Raw genomic sequence first — 17,017 nt, forward strand, 5'->3', positions numbered from 1 at the left:
CATGGCCTGGGGAAGCTTGGCTTATCTAGGCTATGCAAAAATATGCAGAGGAAATAAACACAAGGTAAGCAAAAAAAAAACCAAACAAACAACCTCTTCTTTAGCAACAGAGAAATGAGAGTGCGAAGCTGAGCGACGTGCTGGTATCTCCTGAAGTCAGGGAAGAACAGGAGTTGAGCTCTGCTTATTTTTTACCTAAGTGCTGTGTGGTTTTACTGCAGGATTAAAGTCCCCCAGACACCAACATCCCAGGAGCATGGTGAGGAGGAAAACCAGGGACAAGAGGCAGTTTCTGACTCAGGAAATATGCAAGAAAGCTCATGCAAAGCTGATAATAGTCGGGCAGGAAAAACTGATGATAAAATGAGTATAGCACAGCTAAAGAACTATCATCCTGTTACAGGTACAGCCAACTTTGGGGTTTCTGTCATCCTTCACCTTCCCATTTATTATTTATCATAATTTCCATATGTCTCCGAAGATACAAATTTTTTTTTCTCCTCCTATCAAAATAAAATTGGATTTATATTAAAGCAGTCTAACTTATGTTTTCTTAGCTGCTTGTGTTTTTTACAATTGTGACCTGAAGCATTTGTATTTACTACTACTTCTTTACTATTTGTATTTACTTTCAACTGCCCATCTTCCCTTCCACTTTACTTCATATTATTTTTGTGCAGGGAGCTGTTTCTCCTGCTCTAATCCTCTTTTTATTTCTATTTGGTCTTTAATCTTCCCTCCCAGTTCCAGGACTTGGACGTTCTCTTGGCTTTCTTCCCAAAATGCCCCGTTTAAGAATGGTCCACATGTTCCTCTGGTACTTAATTTATGGACACCCTTTAAATGAAACACGGCAAAAAGGAGGCACTGATGGTGAGAAAACAAAAGGGCTGGATGAGAATGCAGCTGTAATTGAAGCACAACCAGATGGGACCTTAGAAATTGTGACAACTGTGGTGAATCCTGAGAGCTCTGCACAGGAGACTGAAGTAGATCTGTCTAATCAAACAGGTAAGAAGTGGCACATCCTGACTTAATTACAGCCCTTACCATGGTTCAACACTGCAAAATAGATAAAAATCTGCTTCAGAAAGGTTTGAATGTCAAGAATTTAGAGAATTTTCAGGTCATTTTGGATTTGCAGACTGTGACCTGCCAGTTGTGTTGTGCTTGAGCAGTCACAGAGAGACTCTAGGTGTGAGTGTTGGGTTTGCTGTGTCTGAGGCTGTGTTCCTGTTGGCAGTGTACGTGGATGACTCCTCCTGGATGCGTTACATCCCTCCCCTGCCCGTGCACAGGGAGTTTGGCTTTGGATGGGCTCTGGTCAGTGACATCCTCCTCTGCTTGCCTCTCTCAGTCTTTGTTCAGATTGTACAAGTCAGCTACAAGGTAAGGTGCTCTTTTGTTTTCCTTCAAATCTGATGATGGCGGCTGTACCTATAGGCTGGAACAAATATTCCCTTAATCTGTTTTAGCAAAACTAGACCCTGGAGAGGAGAGGAGAGGAGACACTTCAGTGCTTTACAGAAAAAGTAGTTGCGTTTCACAGGCTCACTGAAAAAAAAATGTATAGCCTTGTAATACTGCAAATTTTTAAGCTACTATTTTGCCAAGAGCTTTTTGTAATCTCACTGAGTCCTCTGACTTATTGATTAACAAGAATAATGTTAAAGCATTTTACAAAAGCAGTAAGGTTTACTTAGAAAATATTTTAGTAGGCAATTCAGGTAGCAAAGCTTTATACTTGAGGGGATAGTTACATTTTGCATTTTGATTAACTTCTAAAATAATTCTAGGTGGAAGGTCTGGAAGATTTTTTAAATGATCCACTAAAAAAGCACACTCTGATCAGATTTCTTCCAAGGCCAGTCCGACAGCAGCTCCTCTACAAAAGGTAAGCAGCTGAGTCAAAATAAGAGGCTCTAGAGAAGCACCAACAGTGGCTGGTTGTTTTCTCAGTTATTTCCTGTCTGTGTCAAAGAGAACTGTGGCACTTAAGACAAGGACCATCAATCCTCCAAGGGTAGTGTGCCAAACTGTATTTTTCTCTCCCAAATAGAAGGTAATAAGAAACTAATAAACAATATTCATGTATGCTGTCAGGCAGTGCTTGAGAGCTGGGAGGTTCTGTCCTTCATAACTCATGAGAAGGATGTTGTTTCTGTATAAAACACACTCCAGACTGCTGCTAAATTCAGAATTTAATAGGGTCTAAGTGTTGCTGTCCTTCATAAATCTTTCCAGAGGTGCCACATTTCCCAGCTCCTGCCTCTCACACATTCAGTTTTTCCTCATTCTCTCTGTGGCACATCAGCCGTGGTTTGCCATTTCTCTTCCAGGAGATGTAAAACGAGGTTGGACTGAAGGAAGGAAGGTGATGTGAATGTATGGAATCAAGAGCACAATGTTAGCTTTCCCCAGAAAGTCCCTGCTGACAATTTGTGAATGGTTGGAGGTTTAGATGGCATTTTCCAAACTTGCAAATGTGCCTTTGGTGAGGGAACAGGGCTGGGCAGTATCAGCAGCCAAGGCTCATGGGCACCCCAGGTTTGCAATTCCAAACCTATTGTTAAATCTTAGCAATTAGAAACTGGATTGATGGCATTTTCTGAAATCTGCAGGCTCCATCTGATGGGGTGATGCAAAACAATATGACACATAACCAAGCTGTCTCTTCAGCCTCCTTTCACTAAAACTTCTAACTGAGCCAAATTTCTAAGCTTGATCTTTCTGACCCCCAGAGAAAACTCCTGCCAAAATCCAACTCCCATTTAACTGCATTTAATTAGATCTTAGTGAAGGTAAATGTGGGCAAAGCTAATTTTTTACAAACTGTTTCAGAAACTAAATCTTGCAGAAGGTTCCTGCAACTGCCAGAATTTTCCTATAGATGTAGGTATGCAGGATGGAAAATGCTGCACTTTTTGCACCGCCAAAGTTTTGAGCAACTGAAAGCAGTTTCTTGGAGCAGTAATTTTAAACAATCTGAACTCCAAGAATCATTGCCCAGTTCTCCTTACATACATGTATGAAGGCCTGTACTTAGCAGTCATGTTTCTTACTCCTGTCTTCTTTACATAACATGAAATTGTCTGCAGATCTGCTGTTGGCCATATTGAATTCATTTTTACGTATGTTATTTATGGCTTATTTTCTTTCTTGCTAGCAAAATTTTGCTCAGTATTTGACTAAAATACTGGGTTTGTGATTTTAGGAGAGGAAGTTTGGACCCTTGGGGTATTACATATTTTCCATACCACTTCAGAAATTCTATAACTCAGTGGTTTGCTAAAAGCTCAGGTTGCTACATGAAAATGTTGAATTTTCTGGTATCACTTCTCTATTTTCATGCGTGCTAATTGTAACACTCCTGCCATTGCTACAGGAGGTACATCTTCTCAGTGGTAGAAAACCTTCAGAGATTATGTTATATGGGACTGCTGCAGTTTGGCCCAACAGAGAAGTTTCAAGACAAAGACCAGGTAATTAAAAAAAAATTTAAAAGGCAGTTTACTCTTCATGAATTTTTCAAGATGTGGGCTTCATAATTACCTTAAAAGAAGTACTGATGTTTCAGAGGTGTGTGCAAACCTCCAGATCCAAGGGATACTGTATGTTGTGCAGGTAATTTTCACCTCTTTTCTCTGGAAGGGAACTCCTCAAATGTATAATGCTGAACACTGCACACAATAATGACCCAGGAGGTCCCAGACTGGCAAGACTTAATGAAAAATGAGTATGACAGATTCTTTTCCATCAGTCTGTTAAGCTTGGATGTCTGACACAGAATAAAGACACTGATCAGAGTAAAATAATGAGATTCATATGCATATTTTTAGATAGGGAGCACCTGCAAAGGAGAAAGCAGAAAGGTAATGAGGCCCCAAACACATCCACTCAAATCCCAAGTGAGGACTTGCAGGAAATAGCCACTCTCTGGAAATTTGGCATATCCTGTGCACAAGGGAGAAAAGAAACTGTTCTAAATCTAGAAAGGAAATTTCTGAATTGCTGTCAAGGGAATTTGGGAATACAGAGCAATAGTGTGGGAATGGGTGTGGCCTCTGTCAGAGCCGTACCTAAAAACAGCAAAGACAGAAACTGTCCAGTCCTAACCCAGCTGGTGTGTCCTGCTGATTAGGTAATTTCAGTGCTGTTTACAGCCTGAGCTGTGCTGTGTGTGGCAGGTGTTTGTGTACATGAAGAGAAATGCTGTGATTGTGGACACCACCATCTGTGACCTGCACTACAACCTGGCCCAGAGCAGCCGCCCCTTCGAGCGCCGCTCCTACGTCCTCAACACCCTGCAGGACGTGGAGAACTTCTGGTTTGATCTGCAGTGTGTCTGCCTGAACACACCCCTGGGTATGGCACACCTGGACCCCCTGAGCACCCTCTCTGCCCCTTCTGGGCACACCCCAATTCCTCTTCCCTTCCTAAAACTTGAGCCAGGCTCTGGTTTTCTGTTGGATGCTACGATGCCCAACAGATAGGAAGAATGATGCACAGAACTCCATTATATCAGAAGGCTAATTAATTACTTCATTATACTATATTATACTAAAACTATATTACGTTATTTTACAATAACTATCACTAACTAACTAGAAAACCTGTGACTCTCTCCCCAAGAGTCCTGACACACACACATGGATCCAGTTGGTCATTGAATCCAAACACCATCACCAGAATCCAATCAAGCAATCACCTCGGGTAAACAATCTCCAGAACACATTCCACATGGGCACAAACACAGGAGCAGCAGATGAGATAAGAATTGTTTTGATCATTCTTTTCTCTGCTTCTCTCACAGCTTCTCTCAGGAGAAATCTGAGGAAGCTAAATCTCTCTCTGTTCAGAGGGCATGTGAATACCACACTTTTCCACTTCTACAGTTTTGGAATGTTGTCCTGTGCATCATTAAAAAAAAATGGGAGCTGTGTCCATATAATTCTATAAAGTTGTGATCCACTTGTGTTCAAAGCATTGTTGCCCTCTTGGAAGTATCAAAGTTGACAGTAGCCCTTCTCAGTGAGAAGCAGCCATGTTGTATTGAGAAGGGGTAAGAATGGCAGCACTATGTGGGAGTAGCAGTTTGCCAGAGCAAGGTGGATTGGAGATAAGCTGAATTCTGAGCTGTCATGCTGACAGTGCAACCCCTTTGTCTGTGCAGGAGTTGTCCGCTGTCCTCGGACAAAGAGGAGCAACCTTGCAGGGGAGGAGAGTACCCTGGATGTGGAGAAGGAGCAGGAGTCAGCAGTGAACAAACACAACCTGGAAAGAAAGTGTGCCATGCTGGAATACACCACGTAGGTGCTGCAGCAGGGCAGGCCAGAGGAGCTGTGCAGGGGTTCAGGATGTTACTCAATAGCAAAAGCCCTTGAGACTGGAGAATCTCAGCTGGGTGCTCTGTGGAGTTCAGAGCTGAACTGAATCTGAGGAGATGTTGTTCTGTTTCATGTTCCCAATAATTTGGCTGCCAGGTTGTTGTGCTGGAGGGATGGGATGAGCAGATTGGGATTTCTTTCCAGAGCAGTACAAATGTGTGTTGGAAGAGTCCTGAGGAGAGCAGAATTGGGAGGGAGGGAAGGCTTCCCTGTTCCTGTGCTTTTTATCATGGTATCTCAAGTAGCTTCAGCAGCTCCCCAGTGCCTGAATCCCATCCCTTTGTGCTGCACTCGGCTGTAATTGGTTGCAGATTAATTTCTAATGTGCACTGTGATCTGGAGGTGATCTCTGGAGCATTTAATCTTCTGCCTAATCACACCCAGAATACCTGTGAGAGTTGCATGCTCACAACATCTGACAGCCATGCAGAATACCAGCTAAATTTTTTTGATTGTGTTGTGCACTGTGGTTTAGCTCTGTCAATATTCTATTCTGTTTCAATAAACAGTCTGTTTAAAAGTATTTTCAGTTAGTTCCATGTTGCAGGTAAATATATCAAGTTACCTTGAAAAAAATAATGGAGTTGAGGGACCCAATTCCACTGATCCTTGCTTGAACTTGCATATGTGTGGCAGTAAATCTTTTAAATTGGATTTCTGGTCTTTACTTGCAGTTAGGCTGGGGATGACTGTGACATCTTTAAGAAAGAAACAGTTTAGGGATGTAATTAATGGTGTAATTAGGTGTAATATTACCCCCTAAACTGGGAGGGCAAGGTGAGAGTTCTGCACATTGCACACACACCAGTAAGAGCTCTGAGAAGGAATCTGCACAAAATAATTCCTGTGGGTTTGTTCCTCTTGCTGGCAGAGGCAGCAGGGAGGTGGTTGATGATGGATCCATCCCTGGAGATGGGCTGGGAGCTGCAGGTCTGGATTCCAGCTTTTATGGGCATCTGAAACGCAACTGGATCTGGACAAGCTACATCATCAACAAGACCAGGAAGGTGGGTATTTTAAAATTTGTACACTTCTCCAAATTTTAATGTTCTTAAGGTTGAGGTAGTGACACCAAATTCCATTTGTGTGCTCTCAGTAAGGGTTTGCAGCACTGGAACAAAATGAGTGCCAGATGTTCACAAATCTTGGTGCTGAAGTGAATGAAAGAATTGGATATAAATTTTATTTGAAAACTGAACTTTGAATTTGTTAATACATTCAACCAAAGGAGAAATACTTCAATGAGCAAGCAGTTCACACTACTCAGTGGTTCCTCTTTCCTTTCTGGAATGTAGAAGTTGTCAGACAAAAAGCAAAACATCCAAAACAAGGAAATACACAAGGAAAAATATTTTTAAAAAATAGGGAGCCCAACACATGCAAATCAGGACTCTGGCTAGTGTCCTGTCTCTGATGGAAGCTTGTAAGAGCAAGGGATATTTCCTCAGAATGCTCTCCCAGCTGTCTGCAATTTTGGCTCAAGGCCATTCTAAATCTGGGACTGATGTTTCAAAGCAGTAATAGCTTTTTTTCTTTCAGTATTAATATGTCTGGGTTTTGAACATATGTAAGTCTTCACTATCCCCAGCCTCCTGTGGCAAAGTGTTTCAAATTCCTGCTATGTGCCACCACTTCCTTTTGATGCCTTAAGCTCCTCAGTAATTGAAGAACTGAGGGAAGCTGTGAAAAATACATTCTTCATTTATCTCACTGTTTCACTGGATTTTTGTACACAGCTCTCATGTCTCTCATATTCGTCTCCTTTTTTTAAGACTGACATCTGCCATTCCCAGCATGGAACTGTCCTGTCTTTAATCATTCTTGTTGCCTTTATTTTAATCTGTGATAGTTCCACCTGTCCTTTTTAAGGTGGAAATACAGTCTGAGAGTGCTTTAAGGTTGTGGCCAAGCACAGATTTTTGCAGCTGCTTAGCGTTGCTTTACTTCCCTAAGAATTCCATGCATTTCCTTTGCTTTTTCACCATTACCATGCATTGAGCAGGGACTTTCACAGAGCTGCCTGTAATTACTCTCCCCTAAGCAGTGCACAAATCAGAGCCTATCAATGGATGTAAAATTAAGGTGCTAATTTATTTCCCTCAGGCAGGATCATTTCACTCTTAATTCTGTCTGCTGTTCAGTCACCTCATTGCTGAGCAGTAGCACAACCTCCAGCAGCTCTTTTCTCTCTGCTTTCCTCTCCACATCTTGTGACCAACTTCTGCCCCCAACAAGAGAAATGGGTTTAGCAGAGAATGGCAAAACTCCCAACACATTGCAGTTGGTTCAGGCTCAGATTTAGGATGGGCAGAATGTGCTATAGGAGGGATTTACTCAGTGTTTGTGTTTGCATTTTGGTTTTGTGCTTTTCAGAAGTTCCTTTGGAATGTAAAATGCTAGCACTGTTTTACAGCAAACTCTGCTCAGCCTCTGCAGCAATGAAATAATCAAGCATTTCTTTTCCAGTAATTACTGCTTTTAACCTGAGGACATTTCTAACCTTCACAGTCTAGTGGTCATTCCAGGGTGATTTAAGAAAAGCTCTGGAGCCATTTTAATGTGTGGTAGTAATAATACAAATGACTTCTATCTTATAGCCAAGGATCTTTTCCTTTAAACTGAAAATTTATTGCTGACACTACTGAGATTATAAAAGTAGATTGTTGTTGTATGTTACCTTTTTTAAAGTTATATTGTCTTAGGAAAATACAGGTCCTGAAAATGGGCTGACAGCAAGACTCCCAACCTTCCTCACCAAACACTCCCTGCCACTCAGTACTGGAGGTAAGGCCTGAGACTGCCACAGCTTCTCCTGCCTTTGTCAAACCCAGCATGAAGGGTGAGGGTTGTTCTTGTCTCCTTCCAGTAATTTGGGATGCTCCTGGGGCAGTAAAACAGATAAATGATCTCATTCCCTATTACTGACTATATGGAACAATAATTTTTTATCTAGTATTGATAACATGGGCTGGTCCTGTCTCTTTACAGTGATCTAGAGTACTTCTGGGGCTGTAAAATAGATGTGTAAATAAATTTTTATAAAACAATCATTTCTATCCTTTGTCATTTCTGATGTGCAGTTTGCAGAAAGTCCAGAGGGACCAATGTTTTGTAGCACTGTTTTCCAGCCTAATGTTTGAGCTAAGGAGGAGAAAATGCTTCAGGTTGAATGTAAAACCTCAGCTCTGTTCCCTTGTGTTTGTGCACTGTAAACTAGGCTTAATTACTTGATGATTCCTCATTAATGTAGGAATTTATTCTGTGAGCTGCTGAGAAGGGGCATGAAATGATAGGACTAACAAAGAGCAGTTCTGAGAGAACATCTGTCTTTTAATTTACTGAAATTTGTCATTTGGTATCTATACCTTAACATTGTAGAATGTCATTGCTATAAAGCTCCACTGCTGTAAATATGTGTCATTTTAGGTAACAAAATTAATATTTTGGGAGAAGCAAAGGCAGGAGCAGAGTCACTTTTCCAGAAAGAGGAATGCATTGAAATAACTAAAGAACCAACCCAGGATCGAACGAAACGAGTGAGAGGTGGAAAAAGCCAAAAGAGGAAAAGGCTTAGGAAAGATGTTGGAAAGAAGCCAAAGAAGAAAAAGAAAGGTAAGAAACATGAAAAAGCAGCATTCTTTACTATGCCTAGCCCTGCAGGAAGGTGCTTTGGCAAAGAGGGCAGGACAGGGCAGCTTTGTGGCTGTGTCTGTGGGCTGCCTCAGTCAGTGGGGAGGAGCAGCAGCACCTTGTGCCCATGAGCTGTGTGTGAGCCATGGCTGCACAGGCTGGAGGAATCTTCATGGAGCCTGTGCCAGAGCAGCTCCTGCAATCCATTATCAGCTCCTGATAGCTGGCTTAAAGATTCTCCTTGGAATGATGCTCTAGGTTGTCAGTTTGCCAATTAAAGTGTTCTTTTTCTCACGCCTGGGAGAGCTATTGCTGCATTTCACTTCTAGACTGCAACTTCCTTCCCTGCTTGCTTCTCATTCTTACAAACTTGAACTGCTGCTGAGCCTGAGCTAGAAGTTTGAGTTAATCAGAATACAAGGTGCTGAGATAAATGTCTGGTTTTGTTTCTCTGGATTTGCCAGAAGAGGATTCTGCAGACAAAAGCAAACGGCTGCGCTACCATGACAAGGCTGACCAGAGCGCGCTGCTGAGGATGACGCGGCTGCGCGTGACCTGGACGGTGCAGGAGGACAGCCTGCTCATGCTCTGCAGGATTGCCAGCCACGTGCTCAATGCCAAGGTGATGCACTGCTGAATTTGAAAGGCTGTGTTCTATGAACTTGTCTAACCATTCAGTATCCATCCACAAACAGCTTCAAAAACTGAGAGATTTGACAAATCAAATTAAAATAACAATGGATCATGGTTAAGCGACTTGTTTGAAGGATGGAGTTTTGCACCTTAGCTAAAAGAGTTTTACAAAATAAGTTTATATGCATTGACTATTATCATCACAATGTTAGTATCTGCCATCAAAGAAATTTTTTCTGTCCAAGAGAGAGGGGGAACTGTGGGAAATGGATTTGTAGAGAGGATGGCATGGCTGCACGTGACCTGGATGGTGCAGGAGGACAGCCTGCTCATGCTCTGCAGGATTGCCAGCCACATGCTCAATGCCAAGGTGGGAGCACTGCTGAATTTGAAAGGCTGTGTTCTATGAACTTGTCTAACCATTCAGTATCCATCCACAAACAGCTTCAAAAACTGAGAGATTTGACAAATCAAATTAAAATAACGATGGATCATGGTTAAGTGACTTGTTTGAAGGATGGAGTTTTGCACCTTAGTTAAAAGAGTTTTACAAAATAAGTTTATATGCATTGACTATTATCATCACAATGTTAGTGATAGTACCTGTCATCAGAGAAGTTTTTTCTATCCAAGAGAGAGGGGGAAATGGATTTGTAGAGTTGTCAGGGCCTGACAGAAGCCCACACAGTGTGCATCTGTATGCAAACTGAGATAAGAAATGCTGACTTAGAAATGCCATGGGATAGGACAGATACTATTGAGAGAAAAATGGAGCTAGAAAAGCATTTCAAAGGATGGCCTTGCAAATAAGACTGGATACTTTGGAGAAATAGAACTGTGAAAGATGCATTGTAATAGGACCCACAAGGAGTTGCTTTAGATTATTGTCTTTAAGGCATCTACAGCATGGTGTGGCTAAAGCTGATAGGCCAAGGAACACTTATAATATATTGTAATTAGGAAATAGTTGGCTTCTGATTGTGATGGCATGAATTATAACATCTGTGTTATCTCACCCTTCCCATGAGACTGAAAATGGAATGAAAGTTTTTAAAACACCTCTGAGTTGCCCCATCTCTGGGTCACAAAAGGGCATTGTCCAACAAGCACAGAGCTGCTGGGTGCTACACACACATTTCACCAGCCAGGGCTTCATCCTGCTCTCACCATGTGCACACACAGCAAGGTTTAACTGCAGACACTGTTCCTCCTGCAGGTGAAAGGGCCCTTTGTGCCCTGGCAGGTGGTGAGGGACCTGATGCACTCCAGCTTCGAGGAGTCCCTGGATAAAACCTCCCATTCCGTGGGACGCAGAGCCCGCTACATTGTCAGAAACCCACAGACCTACCTCAATTACAAGTAAGAAGTTTTCTGTGTTCTAGATACAGGCTAAATTCTCCTGGAGGGACATGATCCTCCCACATATTTCTTTTGTTTCATGTTGCTTAAAAATTGCATCTTGTTTGCATCCTGCTTCTGTCAGGTCTGTTTTGAGTTGGGAGAATTTCAGCTCTGAGCAACACCTTCCATTTTATCTCTTGCAGAGTTTGCCTTGCTGAGGTTTACCAAGATAAAGCCCTCATTGATGATTTCATGAATAGAGAAAATAATTATGAAGATCCACAGGTAGGAGGAAGTATTCCAAAAGTTCATAGAGTACTTTATGCTGTTTGGATAACTGAGTACTTGCACTGATTTCATGTCTTTTCTCTCCCTTGAACCTTTAGCTATTTTTAAAATAGCATCACTGTAAAAATGCAGCATCATTGCTGGTTTGGGGTAAAGTGGACACAGGGCAGCTTTCCAAAGGCACATAAACAGCCCCTTGTGCAACAGCCATTGTGTCTTCAATGTGCTTGTTTATAAACATCCATGACCAAACATCTCTATCTGCTGATTCCTTTTTTATCCTTTCAGCCACATTGTTATTTGAGCAAGAAAACATTTTTGTTCTGTAATTTCTAATTTTTATTCTGATTGTGTGTTGAACTGGCACCTTAGCTTCTGTGAATGAATGCAGGAACACAAGCAAATTTTATCAGACTTGATTTGAGCAGCTAAAAGATTTTATTTCTTTTTTTTCCATTTAAATTAACCATTATTTCAAATTGAAAAGTTGTTTACACTTCCAGTGCAAGCAATTCCGTTTTGATTTTCAGAATTTTCTCAGAACTGGGACAGTGTCATAACAAGATCATTTTTATTTAATAATGACAATTCATACCATTGTCAGAAAAGCCCATCAGTTCTGTTGTTAGATTCATGTTGCTTAAAGGAAGAGCAGTTGTTCATTAATGAGACATCACTAAAATAAATATGTGTCCCCATCCCCAAAGTCTGTCCTTGGAAGCAAATAGAAACTTGTTTCCAGAGATGATTCCTCTCATGTAACAGGTGTTGTCCCAGCCATGATTGTGCAAACACTTCATGGAGAACATGGAAAAGCCTGCAGGGCTTGAGCAGAAACTTAAACATAGCTCTAGCAAGAGATCTTGCTGTTAATTCAGGCAATTGTCTTAGAACATATGTTCATGGTGCTTGGCTTGTAGCTGTGAGCTGATTACAGATGGAACCTGCAACTGTTCACTGAATCAGCAAACACAAACTGCACCAGCTTCTCCCTGCCTTGCCTTGCCTGTTGGACTGCTTCTGACTTCAGAATTCAGCTATTGCTACAGGAATTTTCATGCACACTTTAGAAGTAGAGAGGTTTTTCCATTCTAAGAAATTGAGGTTGATGACATTTCTGTCTCCTCTTTTCGAAGGTTTGTGCAAATGAGTTTAAAGAGTTTGTGGAGAGACTGAAAGAAAAATTCAGTTCAACCCTGGGGAACCCCAAACTGGAGATTCCTGACACTCTGGAGGAACTTTTTGCCAGGTATTTAAATCCTGGTGCTTTTGGCTCTGCACATGGGGTGAGGCAGGGGACAGCACTTCAGAGCAGGTCTCCTCTCTGGGCATGATTTACACCCTCTGTACCTGTACCCTTAGTAAGAAAACAAGTTTTGCTAAATACAACCAGCAGTGTTTCCTTCATTTCCACACTTCCTAAATACATATAAGTGATTTTTAGTTATTTGCGCAATTTTACTGATTTCAAACCATTCTTATTGCTAAATAAGACTTTTAAACCAGAAATTCACTACAGCAGATTTTCCTAAATTGTCAAGTCCTTAACCTTACTGTTAGAGATGTTGCTACTCAAGTGTAACTTCATTGCAATAGAAATCTAACATTTTTCAGATTAACTGGCCCCATTTTCTATCACAATTTGTAGCTGGTTGCTCAGCTGAATCATTTCAGTGCTGCTAAAAGTATTGATAAGGAAGAGCACTCAGCCTTGTGCAGCATTCTCCAGCTCCAAGTCATTAAGCTTTTTCATGATGATTAACACTTGAAAAGCAGTGTGGAAAAATTGTGTCTCAGACCATTTTATGATAACAAATTTAGCACCTTTGTATTTTTTCTTATTTTGGGAAGAGCTGTGTATTACAGCAAAGGTGCTGCTGGCCATAACTGGAAGTCCAAAACCTCAGTAAAATGACAAATCCTTTCAGTGCTAGAACTGTGTCCTGTCCATTTTTCTATCTCCTTGTCAGCAGATATTTGAGTGGAGATGGATGTGGACAGCTCTTTTCCTGTCTGACCCTGGTGCTGAGGGCTGCTGGAGCACACAGTCCCCTGGGCTGGCCCAGCCCTTGCCTCATTAGCAGTTGTGCTCATCAGCCTCTGGGCTTCGTGGCTGATGCCAAATCACAGCAAATCATAGAAAATCTGGTTCCAGTGTTCTCTTTCCCTTCCCTTAACTAGATTTCGAGTGCTGGCAATTGGAGAAGACCCAGATCAAGGCACAAAAGAGGATAATCTGAGCAGGTGAGTAGCAGTAGCACCATTTTCCTCTTTAGGATCAGGCCACATCAGCCCCTCTCTTCTGTGGAAGTCATATAAAGAGTGTCCTAATTCAGTGTTTCCATCTGTTTGTTGCAGTGCATAAATTTATTAACAGAAAAATACTTTGACAAGACTGTAGGGACCTCTGACATAGATTTGGCAGATAAAATGATAACAGCTATGACCTCAAAATGATTTTATCACTGGGACAACTGTACATTTTCTATGTGGGTGTTGTATCTCAACAGAAGGAGATGTTATCAGGGAGAACTTTGTGTCACATTATCTAGACTAATCCAGAAATTCAGGGTGGAAGGTGAAGGAAAATGTAACAGATTCCTTTACATGAGTGATCCTCAGCTGTAAATCTTGTGCCTCTATTCTTTTATTTCAGAAGCAGGTGGTGGAGTTTGTAGATTTTTGTGCTGGTTTAATGGGTACCTCACCTTCAAAAATCACCTGGAGTAAATATTTTTCTCTTTTTTTTCTTTCAGTATTTATGATATTCATTTTTTGGTGCTACAGAATCTGATTCAGAGCACACTGGCACTCTCAGATCACCAGATGGAATCTTGCCAGTCATTTCAGGTACAGTGTCTAGTAACTGCTCATGGAATCATGGAATTGTTTAGGTTGGAGAAGAGCTGTAAGATCATCAAGTCCAGAACTGCCAGGCCATCACTAAACCATGTTTCCAAGTGCCACATCCATGTCAGGTCATACAGCCCTAAAGTTTCTCCTCCCTCCCTTTGCACATTCCTCTTTCAAATGGGAGAAAAGAAACTTGGAAGCTTGGATTTGTATCCATTCTGTGGGGAGTATTCTGCTTTTAGGAAATTAAATATTGTGGGAAGATTTTCAGTTTGTTGTTTTCTCTCTGAGTATGAAATTGCAAGATGTGATGTTGATTCAGTCACTTAAAACCACATGAAATAACTCCACATCACTTCCAGTGGGTCAGTCTGTACCATGCTTTAGTGCCTATGAGAGCATCTGGAATGTTTTGGAGGAAATATCACAAAAACAATCCTAATACCCAGCTAGCACTGGTGTTGGAGGTCTCTCCTTCAGTGTTGGGGACTACAAAAAGAGATTATCAATCAGTCAAGTGCTTAAGTAAGGTCAAGGTTCAAAGGGAGTTTAACAGCTCCTAAGCAAGAGTGGAACCTGGATAGCCAAGCTCTCAGAACCAAGTGTTCTTGCTGAAATGAGGGGAAGAATTTACTAAAATGTGTGGCAGAGGAGCATTTCTCACATCTATAATTGCAGTGGGAGCCCAATCCCATGTTGAATATCAAGTGTTCTGTATTTAGTTAATTTAATTGACATGTAACATGCCTGGAAGGCCATAGAAGGAGCAGAGCAGTAAAGTGAATTTTGATGGATGCTTTTCATCCTGGCTTGTGTCCTCCCACCCCTGGGTGCATGTGGCTGGAGCAGGGGGTGCAGGGCTGTCCCTGGTGTGTTGCAGACGTTCAGGCTGTACCAGGAGTACCGGGATGACATCCTGGTGAAGGCTTTCCTGGAGTGCCAGAGGAGGAGCCTGGTGAACCGCCGCAGGGTCAACCACACGCTGGGGCCCAAGAAGAGCCGCGCGCTGCCCTTCGTGCCCATGTCCTACCAGCTGTCCCAGAGCTACTACAGGTGGGTGCCAGCCTATTGCAGGGGCTCCATGCTGTTGTCTCCTTAGCACAAAGGTTTCATTCATACCTTCGTGGCAGAAAAAAGGTCTCAGAATTTTCCACTGCAAGAAAACTGAAAAACAACTTCTAGCCTAAACTGTAATGTACTGACTTTTAGTGATTGGAGAACAGTAATATGAATATGGTAATTATAGTAGTTATGGTAATTATAGTAGTTATGATAGGCTATAGGTAAAAGTTAAGGTATAGATTGGTTCTACTGTATTAAGATGCTCAGCAAAGAAAAGTATATAATGCAGTGTAACCAAAAGAAAAGTAAATAATGCAATGTAACCTAACTTAAAGGTCTCCAGGCCTGCCTGCAGCTGGAGCTGACAGCTGTAGGCACAGGCTCTGTTGCCCATGACCCTGGACTCCTGTAATGTCTTGGCTACAATAAACTGCATTTTGAAGAGCTGCCTGGAGTCCCACATCCCTCATTTAAGCTCTTACTGGTGATAACACAGGAGAAGTGTCCAGAGCAAGGAACCTTCAGCTAAGGGTGCAGAGGAAGGTGAAGATGAAGCTGACATCACATCAGGCAGTCCTTACATGGGGAGGGCGGTGAGGGAATGGAGCCAAGAGTGCTGGGCAGGAGCTCAGAGACACATGGAGAGGGGAGGAGATGCAGCAGCACAGTTGTAGATGTGATGGGAAGATTTCTTTAGCACTCCTGTGAAGCAGAAGATGATAGCTTTGCTTTTTATTTGCTGTATGCCACCTGACCTTTACACAGTGCATAAACACCTAATGTGCTGGAAATAGTAAAAGAACTGTGAAAGAAGGTGTGGAGTGTGCTTGGTCACCAGTTCTAGAATGAAACTTCAACTGTCTGGCTCCTTTGTGCCAGCATAATTGTAAAAGTCAGAGCAGATTTTGAAGCATTTGTGCTTCTTTGTGGTTTTGTGCAGAGTTTTCACGTGGCGCTTCCCCAGTACCATTTGTACAGAGTCCTTCCAGTTCCTGGAGAAGCTCAAGGATGCTGAAAAATCAGACCAGCCACACAGTTTCTCATTTAAAGATGAAGAAAATGCATCATCAGAAGGCATGGTGGCATTTCCCATGGATGGCCCTGGTGGCCAGTGTGTGGCCATGCTCTCCCTGTTCTCCCTGGGACTGCTAGCTGTGCATGTGAGAATCCCAGAGCAGATCATTGTGGTGGACAGCTCCATGGTGGAAAATGAAGTGATAAAAAGGTAAATGCTGTTATTTCTATTAGATAATTCAGTTTGGGGATAACTTGGATGAAATTGGACAGGAATTGGGATTTCCTGCACTGCACTGTGGCATTTTTACTGTGCTATTGTTTTGATTTTTATTTCTGAGGGGGTGCTCTGAAGACTTAATGGCACCTAAGTCAGTGTCTGTCATTATAGCCCTGGGCTGCATTTCCCTTCTCATGTGACATTTCAATGGCTTGACACTTCAGTGCCATCAGAGCTGGCATGGAAAGGAGAGCACTGGGTGCTACAGGAGCGTTTCATCAGCACTGTGCCATGGCATGTGACAGATGAGAGGGTTGGTAACAAGGCTTCAGCTTTATCAGTGGAACCTCTCACCACAGCAGTGCTTCTGTCTCCTCTTGGATTTCATTTTCCTGCAAGCCTGCAGTAATGGCATGAACTGAAACTGTCCCTAGGCAGTGGGAGCCCGTGAGCCCTTTTCCTTACAGCCATTATGTGCTTTCTTAAAAGTGCAACTAAAATCTCAGCTGACCTGCTGCTTCCTAGTGTGAGTACACATGGAAAATACTTTATTCTCTTTCTCTCTAGAGCAGCTTAATTCCAACTTGAG

At 42.1% G+C, this 17,017-nt stretch overlaps 1 protein-coding gene across 1 annotated transcript in view; it reads left to right on the forward strand.

The window, feature by feature from the left end:
• The window catches only part of GTF3C1 (general transcription factor IIIC subunit 1), a 40,336-nt gene that overhangs the window by 14,570 nt on the left and 8,749 nt on the right, over positions 1-17,017 (forward strand). The window contains exons 14-31 of the mRNA XM_059484695.1: positions 222-403; positions 745-1,011; positions 1,244-1,389; positions 1,797-1,894; positions 3,386-3,482; positions 4,188-4,365; positions 5,174-5,309; positions 6,259-6,394; positions 8,090-8,171; positions 8,814-8,999; positions 9,482-9,639; positions 10,867-11,009; positions 11,195-11,276; positions 12,416-12,528; positions 13,461-13,523; positions 14,036-14,129; positions 15,013-15,185; positions 16,135-16,419. Coding sequence (XP_059340678.1) covers positions 222-403; positions 745-1,011; positions 1,244-1,389; positions 1,797-1,894; positions 3,386-3,482; positions 4,188-4,365; positions 5,174-5,309; positions 6,259-6,394; positions 8,090-8,171; positions 8,814-8,999; positions 9,482-9,639; positions 10,867-11,009; positions 11,195-11,276; positions 12,416-12,528; positions 13,461-13,523; positions 14,036-14,129; positions 15,013-15,185; positions 16,135-16,419 — 2,619 coding nt within the window. The remainder of the gene's footprint in view (positions 1-221; positions 404-744; positions 1,012-1,243; positions 1,390-1,796; positions 1,895-3,385; positions 3,483-4,187; positions 4,366-5,173; positions 5,310-6,258; positions 6,395-8,089; positions 8,172-8,813; positions 9,000-9,481; positions 9,640-10,866; positions 11,010-11,194; positions 11,277-12,415; positions 12,529-13,460; positions 13,524-14,035; positions 14,130-15,012; positions 15,186-16,134; positions 16,420-17,017) is intronic.

This window comes from Ammospiza nelsoni, chromosome 17, assembly GCF_027579445.1.
Source record: "Ammospiza nelsoni isolate bAmmNel1 chromosome 17, bAmmNel1.pri, whole genome shotgun sequence".
In the NCBI taxonomy this organism is placed as follows: Eukaryota; Metazoa; Chordata; class Aves; order Passeriformes; family Passerellidae; genus Ammospiza; species Ammospiza nelsoni.